The following is a 20041-nucleotide window of genomic DNA, read 5'->3' on the forward strand; positions in this document are numbered from 1 at the left end:
CTATTTCCCACAACATCAACAAACTTACACATGATTTAAAGCAGCAATGATTTTCTAAGGCCTCTCTTTCCCTTCAGCTATTAAATCAACCTTACTGGGAATGTGTTCTGGCATACAGCTGAGTGGACTATCCACTTACCTTCTACAGATCTGAACACCTACTTGTCCTTTCCACCTTAGGAGAGCACAAGTCAGCAACTCTGCTCTTCTCAAGTCCACACTATTAACTTAGAAGCCTCCGCTGTCCTTATTACCATAAATTTCTCTGGGGCTACCTTTATAGACTCCTGAGTACACTTCAGGAGGACAAAGACCGAGTCAGTCTCTTTCACCACCATGTCATCCATCCCTTGAATGGCGCTAACAATGCAATACATACCTTTGTGTTGGTGAAATGAATAAGTAAATGTTTGAATGGCTGTGACTCACTTCTTGATTCACAGCCCTCCTTCCATCCCATCCTCTGTAACTCCTTCACATGGAAGCCATTCCGAAAGCTGGGCCCCAAATCCCTGCTCTCGGCTCCAGAGCTCTCCATTTCTACTTCACCTGAGCCATATCATCAAACACAACTCTACTACTAAGTCCTCAAACTTTTACGTTTTCTTTTGATCACAGTCAACAGTCTTAAACTTGTATCCAAAGTAAAGACTGCAGTTAAGTAAAGGGGAGCTAGGATGCATGGAGCAGCTGTCCTAGTGGCCACTGGACCTAGAGCAGAAACAAGCAGAGCTACCAGCTTTTTTTCTTGTAAATAAAGCTTTGCTTTCAGGTTTCTATCTTTTCTGAATAATCTTCATGGCACTATTGAATGCTGTGACTAAAAAGAGCTCTAAAGATCATTTTATAGATGAGAAACCCAAAGAAAGCCCAGAGAGGCACTGCAGTGGGTTGAATGGCTTCCCCTGCAAATCCAGATCCACCTAGAACCTCAGAAGGTGACTTTGGTTGGAAATTGGGTCTTTGCAGATGTAATGGGTTAAGATGGAGTCACAGTGGATTAGAGTGGGCCCTAAGTCCAATGACTAATGTCTTTATAAGAAGACAAGAGGGTACACAGTGACACACAAGGAAGAAGGCCAGGTGACAACAGAGACAGGGACTGCAGTGATGCATCTGGAAGTCAAGGAGGAGCAAGGATTGCTGAGGGCCACCACCAGAAGCTGAGAAGATTCTTCCTGAAAGACATCAAGAGGGTACTGCCCTGATGATGCACTGATTTCAGACTTCTAGACTCCAGAACTATGAGAAAAGAAATTTTGGTTGCTTGAATTGCAGTCATTTGTTACAGCAGCCCAAAGAAACTAATAGAGAGGCCAAGACGCTTGTCCCTGCTAATAGCATCACCCTGTGAGTTAGTGGCAGAGCCTGAACCAGGGCCAAGCTGTCCCGATGCCAAATCCAGTCACGTTCCCTCCCATGCCACTTGGATCATAAGACCTTGCCCTAAGAAGGACACCTTCTGTTATCTTTTGGGCAGCACCAACAGTTGGTTCTCCCATTCACTTTTGAAAAAGTGCTTACTATTTCTGCGTTTACTTTAGTTATCAGAGTACTTTGCAAAAAAATTTTAGATGTAGGAAAATTCACAGGCATTTCCTACAGGACAACCTTAATTTGGAATTCGGAATTCAAAAAAAATCTCACATATATAAGAAGTTATAGTTATATACAAGTGTCAAACTATGTCCCTATTTTTATTATATATATTTTTTAGGAACACACAGTGTTCTATGGTGATGCTACATTAATCTAGGAATCCAAGAATCTTTATTTAAAATTTTTTTTTTTTTTTTTTTTTTGAGACGGAGTCTCGCTCTTGTTACCCAGGCTGGAGTGCAATGGCGCGATCTCGGCTCACCGCAACCTCCGCCTCCTGGGTTCAGGAAATTCTCCTGCCTCAGCCTCCTGAGTAGCTGGGATTACAGGCACGCGCCACCGTGCCCAGCTAATTTTTTTTGTATTAATAGAGACGGGGTTTCACCATGTTGACCAGGATGGTCTCGATCTCTCGACCTCGTGATCCACCCGCCTCGGCCTCCCAAAGTGCTGGGATTACAGGCTTGAGCCACCGCGCCCGGCCTATTTAAAATTTTTATTTCGAGGCCGAGGCGGGTGGATCACAAGGTCAAGAGATCAAGACCATCCTGGTCAAAATGGTGAAACCCCGTCTCTACTAAAAAAATACAAAAAAAAAAAATTAAAATTAAATAAATAAATAAATAAAATTTTTATTTCTTCTCTGTGATACTTGATTTACTGAAAAAAGAGCTTGCCCGAGGCCATGATAGAGCTAAGAAAGGACTTTTGTTATGTTTGTTTTTAGTCAAGGTTTAAACTGCCCCGCTACCCAATATCATGCAGAAATCTTATTTTCTATGAGGTCTTCATTTTTAATTTTTTTCCTATTTTAAGTCTGTAAATTTCCAAAAGAACAAAGTTTAGGAAGTGGAACAAGTATTTAATGTAGATGTATTAATACTCTAGTTAATAATTGTTATATATTATTTATGATCTTCACAACAATTGTAGGACATAGATATTATTATCCTCGTGTTACCTGTGGGGAAACTGGGGCACAGGGAAACTAAGTCGTCTTCCAAGATCACTAGCTTCTCAGTGGGTGAGCCAGATTAAAGCCCAGAGTTCTTTCTACATATCATCTGATTGCTGAGTAAAAGGGTTACATAAACTGCGATACTGCTGGTAGACCTAGTGTTTGCTCGCCTTTGCAGCGCTTTGGCTACTCTCAGAGTCCTTAAGGAACAGGGCAATAACACCTACTGTGGGTTGTCTTCCATAAACAGCACAGATGGAAAGATACAATGACTGACTGCTATTTCATTTTTCCCTTATGAGTAGATTTTTGTATTTCGTCCTGCCCTGCTATAAAATCAAGTGGTTTTCTGGATGCCTAGAATCAGGCTGTAAATTCCAGCCAGCTCCTAAACACCTGTCTACAAATGATTAGTTGTAGGCTTTCTTCCTGGCCCACCTGTATAAAAACCTATGGTACCCAGCCCATAACTCTACTGGCTACTGGGATTCCAATGTATGTGTTCTCTTTAATGAAACCTCCAGTCTGTAAGTTTTATGAAATGCTGCTACCAGTCAAGAGAATGTGGGATCTGATAGTATCATTGACTAAGATACAAAAATAAGACATGACCATTCCCTTCAAGGAGGTCACAATTTAATGGAAAACAAATAATTACAATATAACCTAAGTACAACAGAAATGTGAATACACTGCTTTTAAATCTCTGGCAGAAGGCTGGCTGTTGGAGGTTAGTCACCAAAGACTCAATTTTTAAGTTTGTTGGGGTATCTATTGCCTAGAGAACTGATGACTAAATTTATAAAATGCATGTATTTGCATTTTTTGAAGTACATATTTAATATAGGCTGAGCATCCCTAATTCAAAAATCTAAATCCAAAACCTAAAACTTTTTGAGTACCAATATGATGCTCAAAGGTCCTGCTCAAAGGAAATGTTCATTGGAGCATTTCAGATTTCAGATTTTCAGGTTAGGGATACTCAACTGGTAAGTATAATACAAATATTCCAAAATCCCCCCCCCCCAAAAAATATGAAATCCAAGCACTTCTGGTCCCAAGCATTTTGGATGAGGAATGCTAAACCTTATCAGTCTCAAGGAATAACAGCATCTTTGTCCACAGAAGCAACATATATTCTTCTGTCCAGCACACTCATGAAACAATGTAGGATTCACACAATAGTCCCCCATAAGAGCCTCAATCTATCTGCAGCCATTCTGCATGACAGCAGCTGTCTCTGCAGAAGGACCCAATCAACTCCATGCCCAACTGTCCAGTAAAAAACTGGCTGAGCAAGAGCTATGTGTGGACAAGAGAAAAATCTGTATGGGGAAAAAAGCACTACTAAGGAATGACAGTATGGCAGTATGCCTCATCAAGATGGTGTCCCTAGAATTCAGTCCTGGTTTGGCACAGGTAACCCTCCTTACTGCAATAACACTACCACAGGAGATAATTAACCCAGGCCAGTTTTCTTCCACTAATTTTCTGGTATCTAGCCCACTTCTCCTTCCTTCAAGACCTGGTGTCTCTGTTTGGGAAATGCCAAGTTGTGAAATTTTAATATTAACTCAAGGAAAACATAATTAAGGAAATACATCTGCCATAAAAGTAGAGACCAAATTGCAGCTTATTATTCCTCTGAGTGTGTGATACTTGTATAACTATTCTTCTCCAGCAATATGAATAATGGAGTGTCTAACCATACTTCACTTAATTACAGACAACTATCAAGTTGTTGCAATTCAATTTAAAATACAGCATATTTAAAGAGAATCAGAATTACATGCTAGGCATACCTAGCAAAAAAGATTTAAGAAAAAAGGCCAACATCTCACCTTTTGAGTATTTCCTACCATTATAACACTTTGTATATATTCATTATATATTGTATTCATTATGTTATATACATTCATTCATTATATCACTTTGCATATATATTTGTATATGTTCAATCACTATGTAGTAATAATATAGTAATTTCATTGCTGATTCTGTGAATCTATTCTTTATTTTATGAAACCTGTTCCTAGGAAAAATTAGGAATTTTTCTTTTAGCACTTTGGAAGACTCTCAAGTTCTATACATTACTTTTGTAAAGCACTTTTGGAATTTTCTACAAGGGCTCACAAATGAACACTTAAGTCTGCATATGGTAATGCTATGGTTCAGTTTCAAAAGGTTTGCCACCTTTGCACACTATGCTGGCTTTGCATAATTATTTAGAGTTTTATTGAATTTTGACCTGATTTTATTAAATACGTATAGGAAACAGACAAAAGTTAATAGTGACAGTTAATATTAAGTTGTCAATAGCAATGAGCAGATATATTGTAAACTGAACAAAATATCACAAGATGGAAATCAATATGCATGCAGGAAGATGTGAGGCTTTTAACATCAACTGGACACTGAGTGGACTTAAGCTGGATGACTGTCATGTTCAGATGTGATGAAGAAAGAAATTAAAGAATGTCTATGACAAATTGAGAGCATTCATCTACGATTCGGCAGTTTATAATTTTTCAAATCTCTGGGAATGGGATAAACATTGTTCAACTCATAGCCTCTCGCAGGCCAGCACTGTCTGAAAGTAGAGGATGGCCTTCGTGCCTCATCCGTCACTGTCACCATCTCTGGGAGCCCTTTCTCTGCCCTTCACGTATATTGGCTCCCTGCTGACCCCTTCAGCATTCTCCATACCCACAACAATTATGTGCTGGCCTCTCAGTGATGACACTGTGAGCCCCTCAGAGACAGATACTATCTTATTGATCTTCCTGTCGGGTGACCAATAGATGCTTCATGAAGTATATTTCATGCGACAGAACACACATGCTCCACGGGCATGATTTTTTCTAACCTTGCCACTGTCTCCACAGAAAAGAGGAAGTTCTTCTTCCATACGGACTCAGTCCTGGGCAGTCCCTGAGGAAAAAGTATGTGGTAAAATCAGGATCCTTTATGTTCAATGGAACTAGGCAGGTTAAAATTATTTTACTTCTAACTAACAGAGAAAATACGCTAAGCTCAAATGTTGTGAAAGGAAGATAAAGGAATTAAGTTTTAGGCATGGGAATGAACAGCTATGAAACACCAAAAATGTTTGAACTATTCTAGAACTACCGGATGGTCTCTTACGGGAATCTTCCTGCTGAGGTCTAAAAAAGTCATCTCAAAATATACATGGGTCCTTAACTATAAAGGAAATGAGTAGAAAAATTTCATAGTTGACTTCCTGTGATAAAGAAAAATAAATTTTAGACCTTGGTCAACTTTTCTCTGAGATAGGAAAGTTCCAAATCACTGGGAAGAGCAGACATCAATTCTCAGCTCCACAGAATATATGATTTGCTAAGCTAGAAAAAAAAAAAAAGGAGAAATGAATGAAAATGATGAAAAAGATGAATGAATGTGGCTTTGTATTCCAGATTTAATGAAAAATCTGAAACAACAGCCATCAAATATGTAGCAATACATTGATTGTCCTTGCCTTAATCACCATCCCCACATCACCTACTTTCTACGAGGTAGACGTGACAGCAGGAGCAGCCCTAGCAGAAGCTATGCAATATGTCTGGACTGTGGTTCAATCATTATGTAGTTAACTATTTCATCACTAAAAATAAAATAGTTTCTGTCCTCCAAAAAGGAATTTAGTAAGGCTGTATTTAATGACGTTGCTTTTTCTAATTTACGAGGTGGGGTCCTATTTACTTAAACATAATCTATATTTCAGGTACTAACATCAGGACATTTTATCTGATATTTTCTATAATAGAGTGAGAACCTCATAATAGACAGGTAAAAACAATAATCAAAATATGGCCATGTCTAAGTGGTGTTCCTTATCAATGTTTTATAGCCCTTGAGTATATCAGTAATTTTTTTTCCTCAGCTACAAAAAGATCTCTCAGAATATAAGGAATCAGAATTTATTCAGAATTATTATGACTCAAGATTATGAAAAGTAATAGCAAATCATTACTTTCTAATGTTTGGAAACAAGTAAAAAAAGATATACTTGTTTTTAAGAAGATCACTTAGAAGTTTCTCACTTAAAAATTTATAAAACTTGATCTGATTAACAATATGAAAAGATATTTCGACATTTTAATTAATATTTACTACATATTATCTATGGCATTTTAGCAGATCTGTTAAAATCCTAATTTTCTCTAAGACTCTGCATGACTGCCACTGAGATTTACATCAGTGTGGATCCTGATTCCTCAAATGGGCTGGGACCTCTTCTCCTCTGCATTTTCATAGCACTTTTTTTGCTTTGTTTTTAACTACATTAATGGCATTGTTCACATTCTGCCTCCCATGATAGTTATTCTTTTATGGTGTATCTTCTCTATTAATTGGTAAGTTCTTCAGAAGGGCAGACAATGATTCCTTCATTGCTATAACCCACAACTCATAGCTCAGAGTAAAACACAACATATTTATAGAAAGCATCCTTAAAACCCAGCTTTTTTATGTACTGGAACTGGGTTGTACCAAAGATCCCTCTCTTTCTACCTCATCCTACCAAGAAACAACTTTTCCATATTTGCCCCAAGTTTACTGGAATAAAAAATAAAAGGAGAGGAGAATAAAAAGGGAAAGAGGAAAAAGGAAAAGGGACCAAGTAGAGATGCTACTGTCTCTCACTGCATTACTGTAGGCCCTTTCCTTCCTAGCAGAAGGGAAATCTTGCTAATGTGCTAAAATCATGAAAAAGTGATCCTGGGCTTTTGAGTAGGAAAAAACCCCTCTTTTCACTGTCTTTGATCAATTTCAAGTATAATTAAACTCTTTAAAATTAGAATGGTGGGAAACAGGCCATTCTGTTTATCTGACATCAGGTTAAGATATAATTGTATGTATGTCATGGAAATTACCACATTCAAAGAAATGATGTGCAGGATTCAATTTGGATGAAATGTAAGATTAACATCATTTCATATTTGTCGATCAGAAAGTTCTTCAAGATTTAAAAACAAATCAGGATTAATTACTATTGTATAATACTATTAAAAAGTGTTTTGAATTTTTTAGCATTGTGGGAGATGGTTGGCTTTTTTTTACATTATTTCAATGTGATGCATACATAATAGAGAAAAACAGCATCCCCAATTTGCAGGTATAGTTTGCGAAATACACGTGGAGATTACCTTACCCTGTTATCCATGTGATTTCACCAGGCTATTAACAATATATTGACATATATACTTAAAATAACAATTCACAATATACATACAGAAAGCCATATCCATGATGTGATAAAATGTATTCTAAATAACAACAGCAATAGTATAACAGTAAAAATAAAGTTACTTTGTGCCAGGCACTAAGTGCCTCACCTTATCACATTCAATCTTTATAATATCCAAATGAAACGAGTTAATCATTGCCTCCATTTTTATTCACACATTTCAGTAACGTGACCAACAGTCACCAACCAATCAGTGTCAGAGCCAGTATTTGAACCAGGACTTTTCAAAAGCCCTTGTTCTTGGACCCTCAGGGTCCAAGAACTGTATTTCAGGGATAGATACTTTAAGTTTTTCTTCTGCACATTCCAAATAGTTTTATGTTATACTGACTGGCTGGAAGCATTCCCTCCAAAAAACTTTCATACCTGATTGTTTTAAATTTCTGGAGCTCAGTATTCAGTCATCTTTAATCCTGTTCCTTTTAGATCCTTGTAAAGTTGTCTTCTAGAGCAAAGTTAATGTGACTGGAAATATAAATACATAAATAAATTCTATTAGAAAAAAACAGAGAAGGAAAAGAACATACTATCTTGCAAATTTAACAATCCATTCTGTATCTGAGAAAAATATAGTTTAACAATTGTATCCATACTATCTACTATTAAAAAGTCAGCAGCAGAGATGCTCTGTCATACAAATATGAAAGTTATAAAATGTAACTTTTGAATATCATACTTTATAAGCTTCAGGAGAGGGTTTCAACAATTTGGATGCTGAAACATATGAAAAATGCACACTAAGGAGAATTTAATCTATAGTATTTCCACACAGAAAATAAAAGAGTACCCATGTGGAAATGGAAAAAAAAAAAAAGCAAAACTTTCAAACTTTTAGAAGTATAGAAATACCTTTATGACCTCAGAGCAGTTAAAGATTTCATAAGACAGGAAAGCAAAAACCACAAAGAAAAGAGCAGTAATTCTGAACAAACGGAAAAATATGCTACAGAAAGGAGGAAGATATTTGTAACTTATTTAATGGACAGCTTGGAAAAGATTCATATACAAAATATATAAAGAATGCCTACAAATCAGTAAGAACAAAACAAACAACAAAATTCAGAAGTGGGCAAAGGATACATGCAATTCACAGAAGAACAAATTAATAAACATATTAAAAGATAATCAAGTTCACCATGTTATTTATCATAGAAATGCAACCACAATGAGATAGATCTCTTCTTTCAGATCAGCAAAAGTTAAAGGGGGACAATGCCTAGTGCTGGTGAGGAGGTAGATGAGAAGGCACACTCACATACATTGCTAGAAGGAACGTAAATTGGCACAATCACTTTAAAGAACAATTCAACAGTATTTAGATGGAAGCAGTCTTTCCATCTTTTTTGATATGTATATATAACGGAAACAAAAATTTCACAAAATAATTCTTACTCCTACATGAGATGTTTGATGTTTTTTTTCTACTTTGTGCTATTTTATTCTACCCTACTCTATCCTATTTTATCCTATTCAATTTCATTTTAAAAGAAAATGCTGATCTCAGCCCACTAAAATAATTTCCAGATCACTAACAAGTCATGTAATTTTAGCAACACTGCTCTAGATGAACTCTAGAGCATACACACAAATGTTACCAATAACAAAAAGCAAGAAAGAGCAAACAAAATTGATCAACTGAACTGATAAACTGTGACATATGCACACTAGGTAGCTATTAAAATAAATTATCTAGAATCAAAACAGGTAAATCTACAAAACAATGTTGATCAAAATCACTACATTACAAAATGACACATATAGTACACTGTTTGATAAAATTTTAAAACATGCAGAAGACAATACTATTTTAATGTGTTATGGATACCAACATATGCACGGTTAGACTTTGATGGGAATTGTTTTTCATGGGAAAGTTTTGGTGGAGGAAATACCAAAGATAAAAGGTCCCATGTAACTCCGTCAATGAATTGGTATGCTATGGCTTTTCTATCTAACAAGATGGTTTTCAAGATTTTAAGACTAAATTAATTGTCTCGGGATGGACGGATGAAGGTTACCCAATGTTAAAGGAAATAAACTCTTAAAGTGAGAATTCTATCCTTCTAATTTTGCCTTTACCAAAGACACAAAAATTCAATAAACATTTGGTAATGACAACTTACAAAGCATAATTTCATTGCCATCTATAAAATAAAATTGAATCAATACTCTAGGAAGGCCAGGCATGGTGGCTCACACCTGTAATCCCAGCACTTTGAGGATCACTTGAGGCCCCCAAGAGTTGGAGACTAGTCTGGGCAACATAGAAAGACACTGTATCTACAAGAAACTTAAAAATTAGTTACATGTGGCAGTACATATCTGTAGTCCCAGCTACTCGGGAGGCTAAGATAGGTAGATCACTTGAGCCCAGGATGTTGAGGCTGCAGTGAACCATGATCACACCACTGCACTCAGCCTGGGTAACAAAGACCTTATCTCAAAAAATAAAAAATAAATAAATAAATTTTTTAATCAGCTATGATCACACCACTGCACATTAGCCTAAGGAACAGAGCAAGACTCTTTTTCTAAAAAATAAAAATTAAATAAAAACTATAAAAAATAAAAATAGGCTGGGCGCAGTTGCTCACGACTGTAATCCCAGCACTTTGGGAGGCCAAGGTGGGCGGATCACCTGAGGTCAGGAGTTTGAAACCAGCCTGGCCAACATGGTAAAACCCCATCTCTACTAAAAATACAAAAATTAGCCGGGATAGGGGCATGTGCCTGTAGTCCCAGCTACTTGGGAGGGTGAGGTAGGAGAATTGCTTGAACCCAGGAGGAGGAAGAGGTTACAGTGATCCAAGATCACACCACAGCACACTCCAGCCTGGGTGACAGAGTGAGACTCCACCTCAAAAAATAATAATAATAAATAGATGTTTAAAAATAGGATGATTAAATAACATATCCAATGAGCAGTATCTGTACTACTATATCTGGAAGAAAAATTCACAATAGAAAAAAAAAAGTTTTAATATCAATGTATTAAAATGGCAAAAATGTTCTTTCTACTTATGGTCTAAATCTGCTTACAGATGTCCCCCTTTTCTGCATAGGAAGGTAATGTTTCTTTCAGAGCCAGAGTAGAAGTTGGCAACAGTACTGGGAAGATTTTTTTCATAGTGACAGTGTTACAGCATAAGATCATCTCATATGATCTTACTATGGGATGACAGTAAGATCATCTTACTATCTTGCTATGTGTTACTTTATTAGTTTTTCTCTTGTATGTTTGTTTGGGATATATGACTTGACTCATATATATAGATATGATATATAGTTATTCATATCAAAAGGTGAATATGTAAAAGTCTCTTATGCATTTCCTCATTTTACTAAAATGTAATCTAAGACTGTTTTCACAGACTCTTACTGTACTGCTATTTGCCTTGCAATATAAATAGAAAATGGAATGATAAGTACCTTCTCCAAGCAGAAGTTCCTGCCACTGATCTGTGACTTTAAAGGTTCCAAATTGGACACTCGGGGGCCAGTATTTCAAGTCTGTACAAAAGTAATTTTTCAAAGCCAAATATATATCAAGTAAGGTAATCTGTCACATGACACTTCCTATTTCAGCTATTTTCCTAATTGTACAGTTCAGTAATTTATTTGCAAAGTATCTCAGTTTGGGACAAATTATTACTTATTTCTATACATTCTATGTTAAGAGTTTTCTCTACACTCTGAAAAACTACACAGTTGAAGACTACTGAACAAGAGGACACTCTTTTGATAATGTGATAAACACATTCATACCTAATCCTCACATAAAGTCAAGTAATTCGTTTCCCTGTGCAAAACATATAATAGGCAGTTTGTACATATTATTTTTGGTAATCAGTATTAATCAGTGTATCTGCTACACAATGTGTCATATTACTTGGTAATACCTCTGACCTAAAAAATGAGTTAAGCTGATTATAGGACATAGGTTCATTTGCCTAATTCATTCAACAAATATTGATTCAGTGCCTGCAGTAGGCACTGAAAGGAAAGCAAATACATGAGAGAAAACAGAATAACACAGAGCAAAAGAATATCCAGCTCTTAGGGGCTTGTGTCCATATTACCCCAACCCAATGGTAGGTTTTGGGTGCTGATAGTTTGCAGTTAATCAGGGGCTTCTAAATGCTAATAATTCTTCTCTAGAAGTGATTCCAGAACAAGAGGTGAAAAAAATAGCAATTCCTGCAGAGAAGTCCCAGTGTCACATATTTTAAAAGTCAGCTTGATAATAAGAGATCAACTCTTAAGCTATGCTTGAGGAACACATTAACAATATATTTTTTAAGAATTACCTCAATATAGAACTCTATGCTTAAAATTCTCCCATCTGGGTGGGCAACACATTTGATGATGCTTTTATAATCAAAGAAACAGGAAATTAAATAATATCGATGTCTTTTAGAGGACCAGCACACAGTTTACAGCATCAGTATGTTAATGAGCTACAGACCACATAAATTTCAATAAGGTAATGATGGTTCCCAAGTATATGCTTAGCTGAGTCATTAGATAGTAGCTTTTTAAGTGTCATCTTCAAGTTATAAATAATATAAATACATATACAATAAAACATAATCCCAATTGTCACTTTCAAAAAAGGATAATGTTAGCTGTAATGTTAGCTCCAGTTGAATGAGCTGTCTAAAATAAATGATAACTAACAGTAAAATACCTACACGACTGCTAATCACAATGGAACAATTATAAACAGGATGGACAAAACTAAAGCACTAAAAACACAACTAAAACTAGCACAAGACCTCAAAGGAAATGGTATTGCCATATGTTCATGAAAAACAACAAACTGTTGTGTAGAATACAGAAACACTGTTGCTATTTTAATTATTTGTTTTTTAAAAAGATTTCCAAATTTTAACAAGAGTGATGAGTCAGCTCTTCAGTACAAAGCAAAGCAGTATTTAATTGAAAAGATTACTGAGCTTGCCAACTTCAGTCTTTTCAGCCACACACAGCAAAAGTGTCATTTTCAAATATGAAAAATAACATAAATTATACAAATGTTTTTAAGTTGTTATATTAAACTAACGTGAGTTGAGACTTGAGATCTCATTCGTAAATCCATTTTAAATTTAGGTCCTTACAGATTTAATCCAATTTTTCAAAAAAATCTTAACAGGAGATCCTAATTGTTAAAGATCTTTGACCCAGCACACATACTCCTTCAACATGGCAGGCCCTCTTGGCCTTGGCTCATTTCCACTTGAGACTGGTTTTGTTCAATATTATATACATGCATACATGCAGCATAATACAGGACATATTATAATGCAGTCAAAATTTATGTTTTATTCACATACCATCACCTGCTGGTACTTTAGCTCAAAACATCTTGCATAGGGAGATAAACATAAGAGATATTATTAGCTCAGGCCAATTAGCAAGGCTGAAGACATAAAACAAACCCACTCTAATGTCAGATTAAATCTAAAAATTATTATGGTTTAAGTTTCCTGAAAACCCTCACGTTGTCAGAATGCAATCACCATGTGAACTGGACACATCGTCCTTCCGGACAATGAAAGCTAGAAGTATCACCTCAGACTTCCATTGATGGACATTATAAATACCCCTTACTGGGAGGCAAACTATTCACTCCTTTGAAGTAAAATATCCATGTGGACCTCTGTCTCTCTCTCTCTCTCTTTTTTTTTTTTTTTGAGATAGAGTCTTGCTGTCTCGCTCTGTTGCCCAGGCTGGAGTGTAGTGGCACCATCTCGGCTCACTGCAACCTCTGCTTCCTGGGTTCAAGTAATTCTCTGCCTCAGCCTCCTGCTCCGGAGTAGCTGGGATTACAGGCGCTCACCACCATGCCCGGCTAATTATTTCGTATTTTTAGTAGAGACTGGGTTTCACCATCTTGGCCAGGCTGGTCTTGAACTCCTGACCTCATGATCCACCCACCTCGGCCTCCCAAAGTGCTGGAATCACAGGCGTGAGCCACCATGCCTGGCCATGCCTCTCTTTTATTCTTTAACAAGAGTCCTTAATGTCACTCTGTAACCCCAATAATTCCTGGTCTCAAATCTCCGTTTTCCTGGACAATTTTAATCTGTAGCAATATTTATTTACCTATTTATGAGATGGGGTCTTATTCTATTGCCCAGGCTGGAGTGCAGTGGTGCGATAATGGCTCACTGCAGCCTCAATCTTCCCAGGTCAAGTGATCCTTTCACATCAGCCTCACAAGCAGCTGAAACTACAGGTGTGTGCTACCATGGCTGGCTAATTTTTTGTTTGTTCATTTGTTTTACTGTAGAGACAGAATTCTGCCATGTTGCCCAAGTTAGTCTTTAACTCCTGGGCTCAAGAAGATTTGACTGCCTCAGTCTCTCAAAGTGCTGGGATTACAGGTGAGCCACCGAGCCTGGCCTGATCCAACTAAACCTCAACAGTAGCAGTATCTTGGGGCATTTAAATTTCACTTTAACTAACTGATAAAACCAAACTTGAATATGACAATTTCATAGGACAGAAGCAAATTCCACGGATTCCTTACATTTATGGTCCTTGCTGGGCTCATCAAGCAGACCCTCACCCCAGGGCTTCTGCATTTGATATTTCCAGTATGCTCAGTGCTCACTTTCCCACTCCTCCCAAATCTGCATGGCACAGGACTTCATTTAAGTCTTGAAACAATTGCCATCATTTCAGAGAGGTGACTACCTCATCTAAAATGACTGGCTCTCCAAATTCCTTGGATCACAAGGTCAGGAGTTCAAGACCAGCCTGGCCAAGACGGTGAAACCCCGTCTTTACTCAAAATGTAATATAATTATAGACTAATAGTATTTTGGTGTTTGAACAGTTTTTGTAATCTATGTAAGTAACGGACGTGAGGGGAAACACACTTTACTTTCTAAAATTATTCCTCTCCAACATCCTTTTTCTCTAAGCCTCCTTTAATTATGGACTGAAATTTAGTTAGGTTTATCTGGTTCATTTAGAAATCTCTAAGAGAGGTCATTTAATACCTCATAGCATAACATCACACCAGGTGATTTAAGCTCCTCTCCTACACAGTTTCAAATACAGAAAAGCAATGACTATTCTTAGAAAAGATCTTCACTAGTCATCCACAGTCAGAGGGACATTAAGAAGCAATTGCAAAAAACTGTGGAGACAACTTACAATTTTCTCAGCACAATTTACATAGTTGTCTGACTAGTCTCTTCCTTGTAAAAGTCCAGTGTCTTCATTTGATGTGCTGAGTTAAACTGTAAACTCCTGAATAACTTGAACTCTTGTTTGGGGAAAAAAATGGTTTTTTCACCTACATACTATAAAAAATGGTGACATTTCTCACAAGGGTCATGATGTGGGCTCCCATAAAAGACATTGTAGAGCATGATAAAGAATGTTTTCTCCAGAAGAACATGTCTAAAGCCCAGTTCTCCACGTTAAACGTCACCTTTGGTTTATCCTCTATTCTGTAAATAGAGTGGTAATAGCTCCTAGTGATAAAATAAGTGTTTGGGTTAGCAGATTGTTTTCGATTAGGGGGTGGAAGCGGATAATTAGGAAAATTCCTGCTACAACTATTGTGCTGGAGTGTAGTAGTGCTGATACTGGAGTAGGCCCTTCTAACTCACTATATCCATGACGTTTAAAATTGCAGCCCACACCTGCACTTCCAATTCCCTTTCTCTGTTCTCCCTTTTCATTTTTCATAGCATTTATAATTTTCTAACCTAATAAGCAAATATATTTTTTAGTCATTCTTTTCTAGAATGCAAGCTCCAGAGGGAAGGGATCTTTGTCTCTTGTTCACTGATACATCCAAGCACCAAGGACAGGACCTGATACAAAATAAATTCTTGTTGAATAAATGAATGAATCTACGTTGAGTTCAGTACAAAAATATCTCTGAAGTTAGATTCCAATTTTATTTAGACAAATAACAAATACCTTCTAAGCTCCAATTATGGAGACAGATTGATCATACCCATACAAACATATAATATCAGATAGTGATTAAGTGCTACAAAACCAAACAGCAGTACAAGAGTTTGGAGAGCCAGCCATTTTAGATGAGGTAGTCATCTCTTTGAAATGATGGCAATTGTTTCAAGACTTAAATTAAGTCCTGCGCCATGCAGATGTGGGAGGAGTGGGGAAGTGAGCATTGAGCACACTGGAAATATCAAATGCAGAAGCCCTACAGTGAGGGTCCAGCAAGAGCGATAAGGCCTGAGTTGGGAAAGTGGGGTATGCAAGAACGTATCATTCTTGTTGCTTTTATCTGCTGCTTAATAACACGCATGCACTGTCTAGCAGGAAATAAAGAGATTACATTTCACCTAGAGTACTCATTCTCTGAGCCTAAGTGGCTCTTCTATTCCAGCCCCCAAATATCTATATTAGCACATCATATAAGATTACAAAGCACACAGTAATGACTTTGTTAGAAACTCTTCACAGTAGCCACAGGAGTCCAGAAACTGACTTAACTAAGAACCAGTGTCCAGTAAGGTGTAAAGCCCAGCAGGAATGCAATATTAGGAAGGTGTAAAGCCAGGAGGCTCAATAAACGTTAAACAGTGACTGTCACTTTGGAGTCTGGGGGAAAGAGCAAGGATCCAGAGCACTGTTTGTGAACTCAACCACTTTTATTCAGCTCTGACAAGGTAAGTTGCCAAGCACGGTACAAGGTAGCTCTCTACGACATGCATTTTGTTACAGTCCTGGGCTCGAATTGTTACATTTTATGTAATTTTTGCAAAGAACAAAAGCAAATGTTCATTCTAAATTCGCCTTCCAACTCAGTTCTTTCTCCGCCATACGGAGCACTTGGAAAGTTTTCAACGTCTGAAAACCTCTATTTCCAGGGCTGAGCAGAGAAGTGTATGTTCCGGGTTAAGGCGGAGATTTCTTCCCATCCCTCCATAGTTCCAAAACAGCTTCGCCTAACAAAGTCAAACTTTCTGCGCTATTCCTGGTCATCAGGACCAAATGTCGAAAGCATAAACTGCCACTGAGTTAGCGAGCCGGTCCAGGGCCTGGGACCTGGGGTACTAGATTGATGGGGCGGAAGCCTAGGGTCGAGGCGACAGAAATGAAATCAGCAACCTATGCTGAGCAGCGAGAGGATTAGGAAGGCAAACTCCAGGCAGGAGCCTCCCCCGGGACCCAGGACGCCCCCTAGCCACACCAGACGCAGGAGCTTAGGATGAGAACAGCCTCCGGGCAGGCGAGCACCCTGGAACGACGCCAAACGCGACCCCTAACAGAGGACTCGCGCATGCGCAGCGTGGCGCAGCCTGGGCCGGCGTCTGAGCAGGATGTAGTCCCAGAGCAGCGCACCGGGTCCCCGCCAGCGGAATTGCGCATGTGCACGGCAGCCACTGGCCCGCGGCCTGGGCTGGGGTGTAGCCCCAGAATCCAGCCCCTAGCCCCCGCCAGCAGCTTTACGCATGCGCGGCGACGCCTAGGCCTGTGGTACGGTCGCGGCTCTAGTCCCCGGGGCCCCTCAGTGCTCTCTTGGCTCGGAGGTTGGGCCGCAGGGGCGGGGGAAGGTGGCCTGCCCCGGTGGTACCTGACAGCGGCCCGCGTTAGGGCCGCGATCTCCCTCGCCCTTCCTCACCACCCCTCCACCTTCTTACCTCCGCGCAGGCCAGAGCCGCGTCCGCTCCGCCTCCTTGGTCCCGGTTACTGCTCGGTCGGGGGCCCGGCGCAGCGAGGTGTTGGCGCCTCCCCCTGAAGCGGCCGGCCTCGGCGGGATGCGCTCCGGTGCCCGGGAGAGAGAGAAAGGAAGGGAGCGCAGACGAGGGGAGGGGGCTGGCGACGGCGCCTCGCCCCTCCTCTCCTCCCTTGGCTGCCCACCGCGCCCCCGTCTTTCTCGCAGACGCCCCCTCCCCTCGGAGTTGACCCCCGGGAGTAGACGCAGCGTCTCCCGCTGGGGCTGCCTCCGCTTTTCCAGGGAATTCCTCCGTGGGCCACCCCCACCTTCTCCGGGGTTAGGTTCTCCCAAATCTTGGAAATCTGTGGATACCCGACCTAGAAGGATGAAGCGTGTATGATGCCAAGAGCAACCTTTTCCACAGCCCCTCTCCTCAGCCTGCCCCAGCTTTTCTGGTGGTAGTCCCTCCATCTGGGAGCTCCGATCACTTCACGTTTTCACCCCATTGGTGTGGGGCGGAAGTCCTGTAACCCCCTATAGTACAAATGCTGAAATAATGAGGGATGTGTGCTGGTGGGTTGGGAGGGGGTGACCTCAGTTACCTTGGGGCCAAGGGCTTCGGAAACAGCCACCTTCTCCCCTTATTATTATTATATTTTGCAGTAATTTCTTAATATTACACTCCACTTCTGTTGACCTTTGTAGATTTAAGTAAAATGCACCACAACTTTGCAATGTGCAATAATTTCTTCCACTGCACTACATTTAAATTGACCTGAGTGGGTTTTGGTAAAATGCTCAACAGTTAAATGTTATTAGCTATTCCTATGAAGTAAGCTGCTTGCTTTTATACTGGCTTTTTCACGAGGACGCTGGTTCCTCTCCAGTGTAGAACCAAAAGTAGTAGAACTAGATAGAAAAACTGAGATTCCAACCCACAGTGACCATGTCAGTTTGTTTCGTTTGGCTTTTGTCATTTCTTGGGGAAAAAACATCATTCTGGAATGTGTGACTGCCTTTCTGCTGTAGTCGGCAGACATTTATGTCTATTAATGAGCCTCAGAAGGAGGCTTGCAGATGGGATACAGGTATTTCTCATAGATCTCTAAAAGGAAGAAAAAGTTTGTAAGTATAAATTCACAGGAAGTTGTACAGATGGTGCAGAGAGGCATTGTGTGCCTTCCCCCAGTTTCCCCATTGGTTACATCTTATCAATGAAAGAAAAATTTATCAGTTAAAAAATGTTTGCTGTCAGAAAAAAGCTCACTTCCGTGATGATAGCTGATAGCTGGCTTTTTATTATTATTATTATTATTTTTAGCACCTATTGTGTCCCAGGAGCTTTATCTTATTTGGAGCTCACAATAATCCTGTAACACAGGGATTATCCTTATTTTACAGATAAGGCAACTCAGGCCCCAAGAGATTAAGTTTCTTTCATCAGCAACCATGGCAAGATCTGTTTGCCTTGCACACTTCATCTTTTCCACATGTGGACAGCTGAAGTTCACGCAGGCTGTACACTGTGCTTCAGTTGAAGCTGGGCAATTAGCTAACAATAAAAACATGTCTTTATGTTTTGAAAACTGTGATATTTTCTCAGAAGTTAAAACTTTTAAATCTACCTATCAAAGAATGTGTTTCATTAAAGATTTTGATTTTACATGGGTCCAGTAGTTTTTCCCAGGGCGGTCAAAATTAAAAGCAGGAGATGAAAATGTCTCTCCATCACATATAAGTTTTTTTCAAAATTCTTGGATAATTTGGTCTACTAAACTTCACTGTATTGCTGAATTCAGTAGACTAAAAAATTAGACTCTGAGAGAGTATAGGTTAGCATTTCGGGAGTTAAAGTTCCCATCACCACATCTGCCAAGTTTACCTACTTCTGGACCTGTGCACTCTGTATTTCCTCCCATTACTGGGAATGAGCGGTCCATGCTCTTATTTAAGTTCAGCTCTTCCACCTTTGTATTAGGTCCTGTCTTCCTTACAGTCTCAAGGTATTCACTCCAGTATTTGTCACCTCTCAATCCTACATCATTAATTTTTATCTCTATGCTGGATCATTCCCATATGCATATTAACATTGTGCAACATTTGCCTATCTTTTTAAAAAGTTCCTTAATAACATGTCCCCTTCCAGCTACCAACATGTTCTCTTTCAAAATGTCTTAAGAGTCATTTATATTCACTGTATCCTCACCCATTCCTCCTCCTATTCATTCTCTCTCTCTCTCTTTTTTTTGTTTTTTTCTGAGATGGAATCTTGCTCTATCACCCAGGCTGGAGTGCAGTGCTGCGATCTCAGCTCACTGCAGCCTCCGCCATCTGGATTCATGGGATTCTTGTGCCTCAGCCTCCCAAGTAGCTGGGACAACAGGCATGTGTCATCATGCCAGCTAATGTTTGTTTTTTGTTTTTTGTGCCTTTTTTTTTTTTTTTTTAAGAAGGAGTTTTGTTCTTGTTACCCAGGCTGGAGTGTGGTGGTGCAATCTTGGCTCACTGCAACCTCCACCTCCAGGGTTCCAGTGATTCTTCTTGCCCCAGCCTCCTGAGTAGCTGG

The 20041-nt window shown here is 39.1% G+C and overlaps 1 protein-coding gene across 8 annotated transcripts in view; it reads right to left on the reverse strand.

The window, feature by feature from the left end:
* RCBTB2 (RCC1 and BTB domain containing protein 2) overlaps positions 1 to 17548 on the reverse strand; it is a 45795-nt gene extending 28247 nt beyond the window's left edge. For 4 of the 8 annotated variants that reach the window (XM_012465148.2, XM_012465139.3, XM_021676211.2 and 1 more), the window contains exons 1-3: positions 17459 to 17548; positions 8190 to 8288; positions 5424 to 5488 (exon numbers count right to left, since the gene is read on the reverse strand). In XM_012465148.2, coding sequence (XP_012320571.1) covers positions 5424 to 5465 — 42 coding nt within the window. In that variant the 5' untranslated portion in view covers positions 5466 to 5488; positions 8190 to 8288; positions 17459 to 17548. Of the gene's footprint in view, positions 1 to 5423; positions 5489 to 5826; positions 5920 to 8189; positions 8289 to 17458 lie in introns of all 8 variants that reach the window. The other 4 variants (XM_064373562.1, XM_012465138.3, XM_012465143.3 and 1 more) reach the window with 2 other exon arrangements.
* Between the last annotated feature and the right edge of the window lie 2493 nt (positions 17549 to 20041).

Source organism: Aotus nancymaae, unplaced genomic scaffold, assembly GCF_030222135.1.
Source record: "Aotus nancymaae isolate 86718 unplaced genomic scaffold, 86718_ANA_hifiasm-v0.15.2.pri h1tg000009l, whole genome shotgun sequence".
Classification (NCBI taxonomy): domain Eukaryota; kingdom Metazoa; phylum Chordata; class Mammalia; order Primates; family Aotidae; genus Aotus; species Aotus nancymaae.